Genomic DNA, 20,184 nt, shown 5'->3' with positions numbered 1-20,184 from the left:
ATACATATTATTATATACATGCATCATGTGTAAGTTGTCCTACTTAAATAGCTTGGAAAATTTATTGCTTACATATAAATCTAATTTTTAAAACTCATTATAAATTTAAATTAAATATTTTAATCACGACGTGGCCTCCTGCAATCGGAATATATAGGTACTACGTAACAAAGTCTCGGAATAAATAATATATGAATATGACGCATAACGCACGCGGTTTGATTTAGTTCATGATGTCATTTTATAATATACTATCATACTATTTATATATTTTTAAGTTCTACCGATGATATTTTCGTAAAAAATAAGTATAAAAAATACCGTTCGTTTGAGAATATTACAAGCAAATGAAACATCCGGTACGTAACACTACTACGTCCTTAGCCTCTGGCGCCATATTTACGCAACTGAATATTTGTCGCCTGCCATTGCATTTGTGATTTAAAATGTAAATACTTTTTGACACAGCATTTCGTAATCAAACAATTTTCGACTAAATTTAACCGTGAATCATTTTCCGGGTCGTTTCACGGTTTACTATCATATAGCTGTTGATTTTGAAACCCATCATAATATCATATATTATAGAACTCGTTAGATATTTCAAAAAAAATTATGCAGGCAAATAATTATTATTCATTACTAAAAAGAGAATAATGATTTTAGACCGTTAAGATTCTCTACCTCTCTCAGTGCAATGCAATGTAATACACACGACCCTTCTTTTTTGAAGTCAAAATTAAAATGCCAGTTTACATTAAATATATATATATATATATTTGAATATTTCTCTCGATATATTATGTGGGTAAGTGGGTTTCTTTGATCCAAAAAAATAAAGAAGAAGAGTACAAAAACCAGTGTGTGAGTGTGTCATTAGCATAAAATGGCGAATTGGTGAGAAAACAACTACCCACTATTTAACTTCTCTCTCACTCAATCTCTTTTACCGAAGTACGTTTCTAAAAGGGGTTGAATAATTTTTCACAAGCATATTCCATTCATCGTATTGTTATAATTTATTTCAGCCTCGAGGCGACATAATGATACGCGTTATGTGATAACTGGTTTTTCACATATTATTATGTGCTTGTGTGTATGTGTTTTTTTAATTTTTTTTTTCCCTTTCGTTTACATAGTCATTGAAATGTAGTCCAACTAGTTTATGTATATGATCATATCAATATGTTCATACGAACTATACGAAGCTTCTTCACCTCTTACGTGATCGGTAAAATGTGTGGTCTTAGTTTTTGGATATCAAACAAAAAATCGAAAATTGCGTATAAGTAATTTTTTTGGATGTAATCTTAATAATTAACTTTAAAATTTATCACATGTATACAATATTATACAAATATTCATATAGATATTTCTAGATAATATATGTACAGCGTGAGATATATGAGATGGAAACCTAATACGGGCGGGCGCCGCCTACGCGCAATGAGGTACATCCTTTTTCCTGTTTGTGTCTGTTTTTGAAACTCAGTGCTGCATTTTTTTGAAATTTGAATACCCATAAAAGGTTGGTAATTTCAATTTAAGGAATATTATTTGGTATTTTTATAATCCAACGTTCCCACAGTATAATATAATATAAAGACGCAAGTTGCTAAAATGCGTAATAGATAGGTACAATTTGTAAATAATAAGACTCTTGAATCCGACAAACAACTTTACATACATCCTCGTATTAAATGAAAAATAATAATTTGCAATGTCATAATTAATAAAAATAATATAATGTGTGTAGCTATGGAGCTATGGGTAACTAGTAGTATTATAGGTACCTAAAAGACATTTTAAGCATATAATATTTACATCATTAAGAGTGTAACTTTAACTACAAATTCAAAGATAATAATTTATTGTCGTTTGAGAAATGAATTAAAAATATCTATATATAGAATAGTTGCTGAAGTAAAATAAAAAATTAACAACGAAAAACTAATTCAAAATTCAAAAGTTATATAGGTATTATATATAGGTATCTACCCCTAACCTCTATCTCTACGGCTCTACCCCATAACTACATATAAGATATTTAGAATAATTTTTAAAGTCTGTGTGAAAAGGTCTAACAACAACAGATATTCGTTTTGCTAAACTAGTTTTAGTGAGAGAATAACGTCAACATAAAGAATGTATGATATACGTATACTATGTATATACGATAGATGTAGGTACATTATCATACACTACTAATATAGGAACGAGTTTCTCAAAAGTCTCTATCGATCGTCGTGGGGATGGGAATTTTAATATCTTGGAATGCGTTTCTCAACAAATACGATGTTGTGGTATATGTACACGTTAAATATAAAATAATAAATAAAAAAATGTCTATAGATATAATAATATTATATTATTATCTATAACACCTACATTAACCAAACAATACCGTCGTCGTCGACGCTATTTACAATTCACGGTTCCGATAAGCGTTTATCTTTTTCTCCGTGTACCTATTTGACTTGTGACTACCACGACTATCACGTCAACTACACTGCACTAACATCATTACGATATCATTACGATTACGCACAGTACAGCAGTGGTAGGTACCTATATAATATGTATGTATATATTAGACGAAATAATACAGTCTTTGCCATCATTTAAGTCTCCATCAATACACTCCGTCAATATACAAATAAAACTTTACATGTTTAAACCAATAGGATGTCCCTTGCAAATTTAATCAAGAATACTTTGCTGTGTACATTTTTCTCCAAAAAACATGGTTATAATACCTATATCGTGAACAACCAACGATTCGAGTTCAAAAATCATGATATTCGTAAGTCTCTTGAATTTTATGTCCATCATTGCTTTGATTATAGTATGCAGATAACGCGTATTGGACAGTTATTGATTTTCACGAAGCGGGAGAATAAATCGTTCGAATAATAAAAAAATTAGTCGCTTGGGAACACGGTGTGTATTATATTATTATATACGTTTTTTATAAACGAATTATATCGTCTATATAATATGCGTTGTAGAACAATATAATATATAATATATTTCCATCGTAACGTGCGTGCGTGCGTATGTGTGTGTGTGTGTGTGTACATGACAAATAGGCTTCGGATGAATCATGTTAATGCGTATTATTTTATATATATATGTATGTATATGGACGGGCGCGTGTGTACGTGTGATTGGAAAAGGGACGCAGGAGGGATGCGCGCGATATATATACGTATAGAGTAATATAAACGGCCGCAGTTTATATCGATCCAGTTTCCCCCCTTCCCCCCGAACAACCCCCGGACCCCTCCAGATACATATATTATATTATAAAGTCATTCCGCACTCACACTCATTCTGTAAATACATATATTATATTAAACTATGCTTTAAATATAGGTATATATAATACATACATACTGTACTGTATATTAATATTATTATTAATAATAATAATAATAATATATTGTCTATACGTGTGCGAAATATAGTTTTTTTTTCCTTCCGACGGCGGCGCATTCCGTGATGACGGTTTCTCGCCCGAGCCTCTAACGAACTCTAATTGAACCGCCTGCACTGCACCGTTCCCAGGTTCCCGCGAATGGATTTGATTTGTTTTTTATTTTTATGATTATTATTTTGTCGCTTTAAATATGGAGCTTACGATGTTCTTGACCTCAATTGCATCCATAAATAAATCAGACTAAATAATAATCATCGCAACAACTAAAAAAAACTACCTACCATCCGATTAAATTATTAGCGTAGGAAAATTGTTTAACAGTTCGACGAAACAGTAGTAAAATGTAACATATACTCCAGTATAATACACATTGTTGATAAAAATCAAAATCAATAAGAGTTGAGATCTAACGCATGAGAAAAAATCGTTTAAAAGCCATCGCGTAATAATATAGTACAAATAATATTGTATATTCCTTTGGAAGATTTAGTGTTACCAAAATAGTGAAAATACTATATAATAAGAGCGTTCTATAGAAAAAAGAAAACATTTAATAACGATTGGCAAGGTTTAAGCGCGTTTAACTTTTTAGTGAATCTGCAAATCACCTACATACTAAGGAAATTCCCCAATCAAACTGTTATATATATTGTAATCTGCATGTCTGATGTAAGAAACCCATTTTTATTTAGAACTGTTGTAAATAATCTCGATGACTTTGATAAAACACAATGCTATAATGTTGTAAAATATTAGAATATCGCTATACGAATCACAGTGAAATACAGATGACGGTAATTGGTCAAATAACTCTGTAGGTATACGGATTGCCAATATAATATGTATCTTACATTCTTGCATCATGTATATGTATTATTATGAGTGATGAATGATAATAATATATCTATATATATATAAGAAAACATTAATATCAATGCTATAATTCTGCACTGACGTTATTTACACACACGTGTGGTGATCCTGTTATTTTTTTTTTTTTGTCTTTTTTATCGAGACACATAATATTCGAATAATATATTATTATATTAATAACGTCGCACACAGCAAATTTTCCACCCGAAAGCCCTTCAAATTCAGACACATCACCGCAAGCCCACCACGACGTTGGTTTCGTATGTACTTATATCTCTATATATCTACCAATACATGTACATGTATATATTTACATAATATACGCGATGAAGTTTCCAAACCGAAAACCGGTACACGCACGGCCGTTTATTCAGGATCTTATTGTCGTATACATACGCACACAGTACGTCGGAAATCCGGCAACCAGGCGGCGGTGGTGTTAAGTTACGGCATATAATAATATTATATATACTCTACGTGCGTGAGTGTGTGTGTGAGTGTGTGAGTGTATATGTGTGATATACGAAAAGTTGTGTGCGTGCGTGTGCCGCGTGTTGGCTAAAGAGACATTTTGAAAAGGATCGACAACATGGCCGCCGCCGCGCCGCTGTATACACTGACAGCTGTTCTTATGCACACCTCCCTTTTGTGTGAGCGCGCGCGTGTGTACGCACTCGCTTGCGTATATTTGTGCGTGTGTGAGTGAGTGTGTGAGCGACCGAGTAGTGTACTATGCCGTGCACGCCGCGTGTGCATTATGTTGTTGTATTGTACCCTGCGGGCCAGGGCTGCTCAGAGCGGGCGACGCGGCGTGGCCGGCGGTACATGCAGTTACCGCGCAAAACGGCCGGCGCCTAGCCCAACCGTTTGCGACTCACGGAGAGACCAGCCGAAACGAAACGCGCGCACTACGTCCCGGTAAACGGTTCTCGACCGACGGCCGATTGCTGCGAGCGCGCGCATTTTAGACACCCTTGGACAGCCGCGGATCCCTGGGCGACAGCTGCCGTCGCCGCCGTTTTGTACCGGTGGTGGCGGTGTGCCCCCGCCAGCCACCCTCCACCGCGTGGTATTTCACCGGTGCGCGCGTATTATACACGGCAACAGCGTTGATGCGTGCGTGCGTGAGTGCGTGCGTGCTCGCGTACGTACAACGTGCCGTTTCGGTAAGCCATTCGATTATATATATTATATTAATTTATTATATTACACAAAATATAATATTACTAATATATTATAATCAACTTGTGACGAAAATAAATAATACTGCGCATGCGCCAAAGTCATCGCGTATATATTTATCGTGTTCCACAAACGTAAGAACAATTCAATAATGGCCCCACTATAATAACGGGGGAGACGCGTCTATATATTATAAATTATAATATTATTATAGATAGCCAGATAAAGCTGTCTTAATCGTCGTGGTTGTCATCGTCCTTGGACAAGGACGCCGATCAGCAGACGATGCATCAAGACGTCCTACGTTTTAATTAGGGTTCTAGGTGGTAGAGCGTGATATTTATATGTACAGTATAATATAGGTAATCATCGAGAACGTATAGTAGTAACAGTAACAGTCGGTATTATTAGTTGTAGTAGTAGTAGCCGTAGTAGTAGTAGTAGCAGTAGTAGTAGTAGTACGAGTAGTAGACGTAGTAGTAATAGTAGAAGACAGTAGTATATAGTAATATAGTTACATGTATATACAGGTCCCCTTCGTTCGCCTGAGGGTTAAACGAGGGGCGGAGACAGCGCCGACCACGCGACGACGTAGACGCGTGGTCAGGGACCTTTGAACGGATCGCCGCCGCCACCGTCACGTGAGACGTCCCTCGACCGTGGTATGTATACAAGCATTATTGTGTTGTCTAGCCGTGTGGATCCACGGCCACTGACCCTCGTCCAACTCGTCGATTTGACGAGACATCCGGCCGGAGACGACACGGGGGTCGTCTCTTTTTTGTTATTATTTGTTTTTTATCCTATAAAATCATCCCCGACGCGTGGCTATACCCAAATTTTGCATTATACGAATACTATACAATTTTTATAATACATTGATCTATTATACTCAATTTAGGTAGGTTTGGTTTGGTAGGTACCTATACAGACATTTCGTTTCTTAGGCGTACATTATTGTTATTTTAATAACATAGGTAAACCGCGAGTGCGGCTGCAGCGGTTTATATTTTTTTTAAACGCTGTTATAGTAATACGTTTTTAATCAATCTACTTATTTTATACCTATGTTTTTACTGCTAACAGCAGCTGCAGCTCGCACTATTACCGCATACATCACTACAGTTTGGTCATTTGGCCGACAGAACGTCTACTATGTATAATATAATAAATTAGAAAAAAAATACTCACTGAGAAACGTGTACGCGGGATCGTATACACATAAAACGACTCAGATGGTCACCAGGAATTCATTTTTCAATATTTACTGCAAATTGATAGTATATATACCGGAATAATGGAATTCTTTTTTAATAGAAAAAAAGCGAATTATTGTTCTATCGCTATTTTCTACTGTTAGTACTGTACCTATCTCTATAATATTTATTAGTATATTTCGACTGACTCAGTCCAACGAATATAATATAGTAGAATAAACTTTATTGAAACCATCTGGATTCTAATCCATCGTAACTAATAAAAAAAATTAAACCCACCTGGGTTTGAACTATGTTATTATAAAAATGCTCATAATGTGCGTGTGACAACAATAGAATTACGTCCACCTGGAGTGTAATATATGCATTTAATACACGTATAATGTGTATACAGCAACTAAAATCATAAAACTCGCTTATTTAACATCTATTGTATAATTACGTTTTCCCTAGACAGATTTAAATCAAACTTTATTAAAAAAAAAATAAAACTATAAGCTCTTTTATATTTTTATTTGCTTTTATATTATATTAATGCTAGGTGTAGACTACGAATATATATAATTTTATATAGTATTAAATAAATTTTTTTTAATTCTTTATTATATAGGTACCTACTACCTAGTAAAATTATAGTTGATTAAAAAGTACCTAATATATATGTTGACTTTGATTTTGACTCTTAGTAACTTTAACATTAAATGTGGTCAACAAATTATATCATTAAGGGTTATTATTTTTTAAAGTTTTAAGTTGCTACAGGCCTACAGACTACAGTATCAACTTTAATGCTGTAGTATTGTTATTTATTGTATGATTTATACGTATATGAACATATTAAAATATTTGTATAATATCCAATAGAAGTAAGTACCTATTATTTTATATTCAACGATTCTCGGTTAAAAATGTTAAAAATTATTAATAAATTGTACAACAAAATCGACAATTTTATTTTCAGTTCTATAGGACAGTAGTAATGTAATATTATAAAATAAATCATGGTATCATGAAAATAAATTGCATTTGTTTTAACATCAAAAAATAAACAAAAAAAATGAAAATTGTATACAATTTACAGTTTACTCTTTAGTATTTTCATGTTATAACGGTTTGAAAATTATTATGGTTGATTGTAAAACGAATCGTTATTCATTTTGATTAAATAATACGTAATATACGTTACCCACCAACATTATTTAAAATAAGTACGAGTTATTAAATTACAAGTATCGCTTAAAAACTACCATAATACATTACAGTTTAATAACAATTTATTATATTGGAAAATTTATTAGCATCACATAATAATATAAACGAAATGGTTTGCGCATATAATGTTACAGTTTATGTATATGTAGGTATATGCGCTACACATTCGTTAAAATTATCGTTATACATTATATATTTTATACGTTTACAAAATATTTAAATCGACCATATCATTCGATATAATATAATTTATAAATTGTGCGTGCGTATGATTGTATACACAATAGAGAAAAAGAGAATAAAATATCATACAGCAGTTTCGCGAATATTTAATAAGCATAAACACGAGAACTCGGGGGGTAGTGGTAGTCGGAACCAATATCACACATACAGAGAGAGACACACACACACACATACGCACATATTATACATATATATATATATATATATAAATGTATATACGGGATTTAATCTTTGTCACCCTATCGGTAGGCAAGGTGGGTTGAAGGGGGGTTTTAGGTGCAATGGCGGCAGTAGCGGTGGCAGCGTATATAGCTCTCGTTTCACCCTATAACATTGACCTTCAACGATGCAACGTTGCCAGAGTGCCCGCGGACGTAACTCAGCGCATAGCATACGTCGTGAAATTTTTAGAAGTAGTTTACCTTAACAATATAATATTGTATAGGTAATAATAACAACAAACCCAACCCTACCGTCACTGGAAAATATTATCGTTATAAGCTTTTCGACTGTCGAAGAATATAATATATATTACACTGAGAAAAAATTGTAGATATAATAATCAAAAATTTTCTTTCATTGCGCATGGACCAGACAAGTCCAGACTGTTATTAATCATTGTGGTAATGACAATGTTCCAACATTTTCTTATTTAAATATGTATAACATAGTTGCTAGGTATGTAAGTACATTGTCAATACTCAATATAGGACATATAAGTACTAGTGTCATAGTGCACTAATAGGTACGTGAAAAAAAGGCTTCGCAGCCGGAAACGATGTCTCGTGTTCGTTTGCGGTGTGTGTGCGTGCAGTATACATGTGTATATATACGCACTGTGTGTGCGTGTGCTCCAGACACATGAGCGGTGTGCGGCCCGTGCGGAAGTGCGGTCTCCTTGGTCGCCAGTATCATTGTCGGTTTTTAATGGCACACACGGTGTATATGAGTGTATGACGTCATATAAGTCGTAAAGGGATTTCCCCCATCCGCTCAGTCATGTGCACGCTTTCTCGTAAATGCAGTTTATCGGAGATTTCGGATTTACTACTTTTTCGCCAAATGATGTGCAGAACGTTAGGAAAATTTTCAAAAACGGTATTCAACCAGAAACTTTTAAGCGTACCTATACTATGTAGGCTAAACCTAAAGGTCGGCATATTACAACATTATAAACGTAAGTAGGTACCTAATGTATTGTATATTCACGGCGAAAACATTATAGCACATAGTGACAATCGCCGCAATGGTTATAACTTATCACTATGATAGCGTGAGAGGGTCGATTGAAAAACCATCACCGTGTTTTTTTGAATTTGTTATTTCACAATCATTATTGTACATTATGCGAGCGTAGAGTTGGATAGGAGGAGACGGGGGAGATCTATTTAGGAAAATACTGAGCACCAAGAAAAATGGCCGACGTTTATTGTTTGAATCGATCATAAAATGCGTTCTGCAGCGTATATCGTTAGTCGCCACAAATAATCCCCTCGAATGATTACGTCCCTTATTATCAAACCGTGTAATATTAAATTGTATATTATGTATAGTTTTATCACATTTTAAATATAAAGCATTACGACAGTTGCAGCTGCGATTTTATTTTAACTTTGGTTGATATAGCTTCCCAAAATAAAATGTTATTTTTATGTTTTTACTTAATGATGCAAATTTCTAACTAAAAGAATTTTGGGCATTGTATGCTGCATGCGTCGGTTCAAGGGTGGTTTAAGACGGCCGATAATAATCTGCTGCTATGAACTCAGCATGTATATTATATACAGGTATATTATATTCACATACGTGAGACGTAGACTAAACGACGATATTGCGGCTCTTCTCTTTCTTGTCCAATTTCGATTTTCATGCACACCTTCACACAGCGTGGGGCCTGCCACCAACGGTTTTGGTTTTTGACCAGTTTTGATGGGAACAAAATTCACAAATGTTCTGTATACATAAAATACGCACCGTTCTATTCTACGAAAACAATCATTTTGTATATACAGTTGGCAGGAGGACAATGAGGAAAATACCAAGCTATTTTACGATACAAAAGTACATCTTAATGTACTGGTCGATGTTCAAAACAATTTATATAGGATAATAATAAGATAACATTTCGAGAGGGATTGTTAAATATGAATATTTATTTTATTTTTTTAAAGTTTATTGTTATTAACTGTATAGCTTTTTTTGCGACGTGATAACGAAATTACATTTTATTCGTGACATATTATGAACACACATTATCAAAAAATATTGCAATTTAAAATAAATTTTAACCTCAAGCTATTGTATTGTACACAGTTTAAATGCGTCCTGTATGGCTAAATCTGATACATTATGAGTTCGAATATAATATACATATATACATATATAAATCTAGTTGCACAATCTCATTATATAAAATAAATTATTTGGTATATTATAAGCCACTATTCGATAAGAATTTTAGCGAAACATTAAATCCCCATAAACGATATTTTTGTTTAATATATTTACATACAATAAAGAGGTATATACAAAAGATGCAATTTTTATCCGTATACTTTGACAGGTATAAATGAGAAAATTATACGTGATTTATGACGAGCTTTTAAATATATGTTTTATAATAATAAATTGTTAGCTCAAGCGCAATTTAAAATTTTACTTTGAAACATATGCATAGTAGACTATAAATATATCAGATAATATTTATTACAAATATAATATTTAAATAAATCTCTTTAAAAATAGTTTTCTTTATAGCTTGTTTATAAAATACCTATTTTATTTGAAAAGTATTTACTCCATAATAATAGAAAGCTTTTAGTTTTCTCTCGCATTACGAATAGTCTAATTAGCATTTTTGAATCATTTTGTGCACCCCCTGTGAAATCAGGATTTTATGCATCTATTTTTATATGCGCTACCAATGATGTTAGGTATAATAACTTTTAATGTATACTTAAATAATAAAAAATTATCTTTATTTAAGTACAATATAATAATATTAACTATTAAAAATTGTCTTGTAAAAATTATGTTATTTTAAATATTAAAAAAACAACTCATATACCTACAATAATATAGCATGAATTATGATGGAGTGACTGTTTCCTAAAAGGGCTACTTATATCTGTGCAGATACAAATAATCGCATTTTCGTGAAATCTGTGAAAATATGCCACCTTTTATATAGGTGCGCACATGGGGCATTATGCCTATTTTATTTAAGTTACCCTAACTGAAGGGTTATTGTTATACCTAGGTGCAGTTTATCTACACCAAAAGTTGCGGCACTATGGGGGAAGAATAAATGTAGCCGCAGGAGGCGATTCTCGGCGTCCCGAACCTTTGACAACCACCACAAACACGCCACCGCTAGCCGGCGCATCGCGTCTAAACCGCCGCGGCCACGACGACTACGACGACGAAGGACGGTGGCAGCGTGTACACATCGAAAAGAGGGATGTGACGAGCAAAATGAGTCATCGCTGCCGCTGCTGCCGATTCCGCTGCCGCCGCTACTTCTGCCGATGGCGAGCGTATAATATTATGTATACGCGTATTATGTAGCGGCCGACGCCATTACGGGGCCTCTGTAGTATCGATCCGATCACCGCTGCCACCGCCACCTCTAAACTTGCACCCTCCGCTCACCCACACCGCTCCACCACCACCTCACCCAGTCGTGCAATGGCCAACGTGATATTTTTCTTTTTTTTCTTTCTTTTTTCTCACTCACTCTCACCATTTTTGTTTCCCCCACCACCCACCTAAACACCACGAGACCGTTTTCCCGACCCTCCAAAACTTTTACCACCGTCGTATATATATATTTATATAATAACGACACGACGACGACGTTTATACACGCACAAAAAGTAATACACAAACGATATTTTACGGATGCGCATGCGCACCCAAACACACTGTAAATATTATAAAATTATAATGTAAAAAATCTATTCGTACTTTTATGTTATACTTAGAAGATATCATATTGCCATATATATTATGTGTATAATTTGGTATTGCGGTGACTTAAGACAGATTTCTATGATTTGTGGGTAGATGTAAAATCAATTCAATCAAAAGTATACATACATTTTTTTTTAATATTGCACGTTATTTGACTATATATTACTGTATACCTATATTTTACAAACATTTTTCTTGTGCTTTACAAACCTATACATACCATTAGTGGCTGATTGGTCTATCGGGATACCAGGGAAGTTCCAAAAGGGCCATTCCTCAATTCCTCATATTAAAGTAATTCCGGTCTGATGTACTTGGATTACAAATTGCACGATAATATTTAAATGCGCCGCGTCTACTTTGTTTGTTGTCATATACTCGTGTAACGATTTCGGATGTCATTCTGACTGCACTAAGTTTTAAACCTACATGAGTTAATTTATTTTAAACCATCAACATTTTTACTGAATTTATTTCAATATTTCATATTTTGAGCGTAGCGATGAACATATTATAATGGTGTGTTTTAATGTAAATATACAATATCACTGTAAAATCCACATATACCACAACTGTAACGTAACCTTAATTTAGAACTTAGTTATTTATTTGTATATTTACTTATTAATGATAATGTAACAACAACCACAGGCTAATGACCTAGCTGTTGATGCCTTTAATATCAATAAAAAAATTTTTAAAAAAAAAGGTGTGTTTTTAAAACTTTTTAGGGTATTAAAAATTCTTTTATTTTTAAGATCAGAATATTTTGTTAAACTCATTTCTGTATATTATATCTATAAACGTAATAAATATAATAACTGTAGTCTGAACCTAACAATTTTTGTCAAACCAAACATTAGAGCCCAAACTCTTAACTTAGGTTAGGAAACTTACTATGGCATGTAAAAGTTATATAATTTGATGACTAATGTGCAACTTACTTGTTTAACACGTCACCTGATCGTAATAATTCATAATATACCTAATCTTTAAAAGACGATTGACGCATTTGGTCGGACTGGCAAAGTTTTGGCGGAATTTCAACACACAATACATACCACTTTCATGGACGTTTTGATCGTTAACTATATCGAAAATTGAACTAACCGACAAACGTGAAGAAAACAGTAAGTGACAACCATTTTTTTTTAACATTGCCTGACGAAATTAAAAATGGTTCACCGCTCATGAAGCAATATGGTAGCGGTGATTGGCTCGATCGCTTTAAGTACATTGGTCGACTATTCGTGGTATAAAACTATAAACTCAATCAATTTGATCACGGTACAAAATTTTCCACATTTACTGCGGTATAAATTCTGTTAAGTTGACCGCTAACCGTGGACTACCGTCTATACACCAAAAATGACATTTACAAACGAATAACCGTGGAAAGTTTATCATCAGTTAATTCTAAGAAAACTATTGTTGCTACATTTGCTCAACGACCGTCGACGACAATTATTCATAACGGGTTTCAATCAAATCGTTTTAGCATCAACATCAGCACAAGTACGTAATATATAAATATATTATACATATTAAAAGTGGCGCGACGAAATTCCAACGACATAATTTTCGAACATAATATTATTTTTATGGCGAGCCGCCTTGTCGACTTTGGTTTGACGAACGATTTGCCCGTCGACTGCAGGCTGTGGTATGACGACCCAAAGTAAAAAACGCACATCTGTCATATTTTGTTTATTATTCTCGTGTTCCTTATAGGGGTAAACAGTTATTCATACATCACCGTTGTTGAGAATTGATAGAATATTTACTTGTTATAATATTGAGTCTATACATATTATAAAGGCGATGGACTTTGTAACATCCTGATTTTTAGTTTTACCTTGGTAAAACATTCATATTGTGCGTTATCTGGCAATTTTTATCACAAAAATACCTGAATAATAAATATTCATCACTATTGTCACTATATACTCATATGACACATAGTCACTTCGTATTTTTACATAGATCCTAAGCCTGAACATGACAAAATAACGCATTTATGTGATACGTAATCGTGACGTATGCATTTTAGTTCGGTTACGTTTTCAGCAATTACCATTATTATTGATATTTAGATTTTGTTTTTTCATTTTGTATAATACTTCTTTGTTTAAGTTATTTAGATTATTAAATCGCAAAAATTTAGTAATTAAACTAGTATAAATTGTGATGAATTATTATTAAATTACTTTAAATGATAATTACCTGTTTAAAAGTTATACACTTTTACAGAAATTTACCAAACAATTGAAAAAATCTATATTCATGTGCGTAGTCCATTGAAGTTTGGAAAAGATTTCATCATACCATATTATTTTATCATGTACCTGAATACCGCGTGATCTGAGATAAGCGTTACACTATATAGACTACAATACCTACAGTCTAATTATTATTTATAAATATATATTCATATAACTTTCATGATGATTATTATATATCTAAACGTTTGATAAGATAGTTTTCGAACTTTAAGTTTTAAATTATTATTCTTAAGACACTAATAGATACCTAGGTAAATATACAAGTGCAAATAATTAATTAGGCTCTGGGTATTAATTTTTTCATTTAGGTACTAACATGGGATGTCTTAAAATATTTTATGCGTCGACCAATGTAGCTATAAATGAAACACGCAGATATTTATTAAACATAATTATAACTATGTAAGTTTTAGTATTTACTACATAATAGGTGTAACATGATACATGACTCAGTCGTGTGGATTTGTCTTCTAATTTTTAAATTGACTTAAAGAATAAACAAACAGTAACGAACGATGCTCAAAACGAAAATGAATGTTCAATATTCGTAAGTATATAACATTTGTAATTCTAATTTGATTTTAAAATTAAATACGTATACATAAATACATTATATTATATCCTACGAAATAGTGTATATTATTATTTATTCATTCACCATAAGTACTATTATACTACGGCAACGATAAGTATCCGGAAGTTAATTAATGCTTTATGTTTATATTCGCTTTGATAATTGTTGATAAGTTTTTTTTTTTAATCGTTAAGTAAATAAATGCAAATTATAAATATTATCTTGCACCTTTCGGAATCTAATACCCTAGTATTGTATGTGAGAATAAAAAATTAGCTGTCTCGTAAAATTACAAAGCATATGAATAAATTGAAATGTAATGGATTTAATCAAATAAAATGTATATAATTAAAATATAAAAATGTTAAAGTATGTCAGTAAATGCTGACATATATTATTATATGTACACCCACTACATAGGTTATTTTTATTTTTAAAGTATGCGTAATGTATAGTTATTTATAAGGCACAAATTCATTGTGCAGAATGCACATTTCAACAGTATTAATTCTATATGATTTCTTGGTTCTGTACATAACGACAGAAACATTTAAATCGCTTATAATTTCATAAATATTTCACAATTCCTAAGACATTTTGCTAATGCAATGATTGAGTATCTATTCAATCGTATAGGTACGATTTGAATAAGCATTTTGTAACATTTGTGGGTGATGATGATGGAAATAAATAGCAACGATTGATTGCGCAAACGTGCCCGGTATCTGTTTTTTGTCAATTGTTTCACACGTAACTACCTAACGGGCACACCCCTTGAAAAAAAATTAAACGTAAACAATTCCTAAAACCGGACAACGTCTGTCCACGTTTTGACCCAGTGCCCTTGCACTCGTCGTCACTAATCACCGTCCATTTATGTCTTTGGACCCGATCCCCATGCGAGTATATTTTATAATATAGTGTTAGACTGTATGCGCGCGTGCGCGCATGATATGGGGGGCGGCAGAGGTGACGAAGGGTTACGCAGGTGCCGCCGCCGCCGCCGTAATGTGTGTCAAGGGGAAGGTCCCGTTGACGAATCATCAAAACAACAACACACTGCAGTAGTGTATATTATACTGTGTACATATATACACACAAAAGCGTATACACCGCGTTCACCCACTCGATGAGCACACGAAGGGGTTGTATCATTTTAAACTTTCATGACACGATTCGTATAATATAGTAGGTAGGTATCTATATTTTATCGGCTGGAGAAACTATTGTTATGCACAGGTCTAACGTGTCTTATAAAAGCGAAATAAACAAAGGAAGGAGATAAAATTTAAAAAAAATTGAATTTGAATAATTATCGCGTTGTTCCCATTGTCACGCCGTATTTTGATGTTCCTAATAATTAATATACACAGTTCTTATAAGCTATATAATATAAACATTTATGTTCGTCGTGCGGGGCTTATCGTTTTATAAATAGTTATCTAATAATGTAATTATTAAGCTTTTTATAAAACTAATTTGTACGACGATTCCCACGCCCGCGACTTACCTTTTTGTCAGTGAGCTTCTCACATCTTCTCATCTTGCATATCTGATGGCTCTTATCGTTTCTGCATGGTGCGCAATCTCCACAGTTGTCCTTTCGCTGACACCCTATGCACTCGCCGCACCGTTTTCGCTTTTTCTTCGTCTGCTTGTCCATGCCATTGGCGCCATTTTCACAATGATCCGAATCCATCATGGACCCACCCACATTGCTGATATTGCCGCCACCCGTCATTCCAATCACGTTGTGCTGGACTAGAGGCGACTTAAACCCAGCGGTGCTGCTCACGGCAGCCACCTGTCCTGAACTCTCCACACTGGAACTTCCCACGCCATCACTCTCCACCGAGCTGTCCATGCTGGACGCTCGCACTTTTCGTCGTTCTTTTTTCCTGGACTCTTGTAGCCCACGCGGCGATAGCGTGTCTTCCATCTTGATCGAATCAATGTACGTGCCACCCGCGTTCTGGTACACGTGGTTAGGTATCTGAGCGGATACGATGGCCACGGGTTCGGTTTTTACCACCGTCAGCAATGTTGCCTGATTTTGATGGTGTGGCGCGCCCATGAAGTTGCCCTGAATGATAGTATTCTGATGGGGGTGGTGGTGGTGGTGGTTTTGCTGGGCGAAAGCTTGTGGTGGTGGTGGAGGTGGTGGGTATTGAGGGCTCTGGAACAAGTGTATGGTGCCGGCCCGGTCATCCAAGAACTGCTGCTGGATGCCCGGCACCAGGGTAGGATAGCCTCGGGGCCCAGTGGCCGCTGCCACGTTTACTGTAGATAACGTGTGAAAGCTGGGTAAACCAGGCGACTGTGTCGGCGAAACGGCAGCTGGCGTCAGCGTGGTCAACGACACTGTTTCTGGTTGCTGTTGGTCATTTTGGAAGTTAAACTGCGACTGGAACGACGGCAACTTGCTGCCGGCCGGGGATGGTGGATAGTCGAACGACCCCTTTGACATTGAGTCTTGCGAGTTACTACCATCTAGCTTGCTCTCCCACGGCCGGTATGACTGTGGTTGTGGTATGATCATCGTGGTTGGGTACAGGTCCGGCCTGTGTAGCCCATCTGGGTTGTAGTCCCAATGCATGTCCATTATTCGACCGGTGGTTGGGTCATAACCATCTCCTGGACCGAGCCGAGCACCCAGCCCTTCGGCCAGTTCGACCGCCGAGAACGAGCTGAATGGTGGTAGACCTGGTGCAGGACCTGGTGTCTTTGATTCAGGTACGGTTGATGATGGGGTGGCAGGCTGTGGTGGCGGGTAACCCGCCGTACCATATGAGGCCATAGCCTCCCCGCCACCCTCGCTCATACTAGCCGACGTTGCAGCCAGCGTCAAGTTCCCATTGCGTCACTTCTAACATACACTACAAACATATAAAACAGAAAAAAATTCGAGCATTACGATTATATATTACGGTATAACGGGAAAATTTCATCAAAAATAAACCTTGAATAATATCACAGTCCGAAGTGATGGGGTTTCTTTTTCCAAACAGTTTAAACCAAAAAATGTACGGGTTTGTTGTTACCTACAGGTGCGTGCCTATATACACATTATCCACACGTATAATACGTATATATATATAATAACAAAGGGTTCGATTTCTATTGCCGGACGTAGTGTACCTATTTGGTGTTATACAGTTATAATAATATTGGGCAAACGAAAGAGGGAGGTATAGGGCTATAGGTAGATCACTGTAGATCGTGTGCGCGTGAACCGTAATAAAACGGAGACATATATATTGTATATAGTAAATGATTCGATTACAAAACTTATATGAACAACAGTAAATCTGTAAGTTATATACTAGATGTCAATGTCAACGGTGAAACTTCTTAAAAAAATATATATAAAAACATATCTCGTGACCTATACCACGAAGTAATTTTAAACGTGGGTTGACGTAGAAAACGTAATGGAAACAAGAATATCCCACTAAAATGCTCACCCCTGCCAGAATAATTTCCCTCGTTTTCACGGTAATGCGAAATATTTTCTGCTCAAGCACGTTCGATTTTTAAATTGAATTAGTAAAACGGTTGGTGGGTTCTTTTTCGAAACGGTTTTATGGAATGATTGTAATGGTCGATGGTAAAACTAGTATGTAGGTACCAATAGCAATCATATAAAACGGTTTAAAAAAGAATTCCGTCGTTAGCACGAATAGAGATATGCCATATTTATTGAATTAATCGAAAATTACCATAAAACTCATCGGTTACCGCTTATTGGTACATATGTTAATTTTAATTGTTTCCCTCTGAAAACCACATCGTGTGAAACTCTAAACGGCAGACCGCGTTAAAAACACACTGAGCCACATTATAATAAAATAATAATATTAATAATAATCTGCGACGGCGGTCGTGCACGTCGGTTAATCAGGAAGGATGTTTTTATTGTTGAATAAAAACACTTTATTTAATAAAACGACATACACAAATTCGTGTATATGTATATATATATATATATATATATATAAATACACATATATACACATGTTGTAAATGTAAAACGCTGTTGATCAAAACTACTACTGCACTCATGTGCGTATATGACAACAGCCAATTATAATGATATAATTTATTTTCCGACCAGACTGCCGATGAGTGAAAATTATCGAAACGAGCGGTTAACAATTAAAAACAAACACTGAAAATAAGTTCGTCACAATATTAATAAATCACTCAACAGCCTCGTGAAAACCGACGTGAATAATAAAATGGATAGTTAGAGGGAAATGAACGATAAAAGGAAAACTCACGTGGAAAACTCAACAAAAATAAGGAATTTCAAAGTCATGTATAAATGGGTCAGAGACCGAAGTGTTTCCGGTATTGCGCTTTCGTTTTCAGTAGAGCGACGGCTGGGGTATGTTTGGTTACGAATCGAGAGGGAAATTATTTCCACGGACAACGACACCACACTCATAAACTTGACACTCGACGGGTATACTTTTATGTGATGATAATAAAAATAAAACAGTAAAATCGAAATGCAATAGTTCATTCATTTACCGGTATAATCGATTTTGGATTTTAAATCATTCATTAGAGAAAATATAAATAAATAGAATAAATATTAAAAATAATGTTAAACGTATTGTATTAAATAATAAAGGTAGGTACTAGGTATGATAACGAAAAGTCCGATTCAAACTGATATCTACTACAAAATTCAAATTATGACATTATATAAGATATAACCAAAGTTAACAACACATTTAACATTTTGATGTACTTTATAGGCAGGTACTATATTATCATCTAAAATTTAAATTAAGCACAAAAATAAATAATAACCGTCATTTTTGAGGAGGTGCTCAGTACTCACTTAAGATGTGTGGTCCCCGGGTGTGTGCGTCGTCGTACTGCACTTGGATCAAGCGAATATCGAGGGAATGACAAAAATAAATAAATTTTATTTTTTTTATACCACGAGAAATTTTTCGCATACAGCACTAGCATACAAGCATACATGCATTCAACAATAATAATTATTTTCACACTAACAAACATAAACGGACAAAAAAACGGACACGACAGACACACACGCGCGCGCCACTCACTGGGGCTCGCATACGCACACGCACCGCGACACGACTGTTGCCTGGGTGTAGACGACGGACGGACGGACGCGGCACCACGCACTCACACACACACACACGCACACAT

General features: G+C 34.9%; 1 protein-coding gene across 1 annotated transcript in view; it reads right to left on the bottom strand.

Moving 5' to 3' along the window:
- Nucleotides 1–20,184, bottom strand: part of Tet (Ten-Eleven Translocation (TET) family protein) — a 46,416-nt gene extending 26,232 nt beyond the window's left edge. The window contains exons 1-2 of the mRNA XM_089218696.1: nucleotides 19,844–20,184; nucleotides 16,505–17,870 (exon numbers count right to left, since the gene is read on the bottom strand). Of these exons, the coding sequence (XP_089074822.1) occupies nucleotides 16,505–17,815 (1,311 nt within the window). The 5' untranslated portion in view covers nucleotides 17,816–17,870; nucleotides 19,844–20,184. The remainder of the gene's footprint in view (nucleotides 1–16,504; nucleotides 17,871–19,843) is intronic.

This window comes from Diuraphis noxia, unplaced genomic scaffold (assembly GCF_037042655.1).
Source record: "Diuraphis noxia isolate RWA-SAM2 unplaced genomic scaffold, SU_Dnox_SAM2 contig0002, whole genome shotgun sequence".
Taxonomy (NCBI): domain Eukaryota; kingdom Metazoa; phylum Arthropoda; class Insecta; order Hemiptera; family Aphididae; genus Diuraphis; species Diuraphis noxia.
Note: the sequence above shows the minus strand (reverse complement) of the source record. Positions and strands in the feature narration are given on the sequence as shown.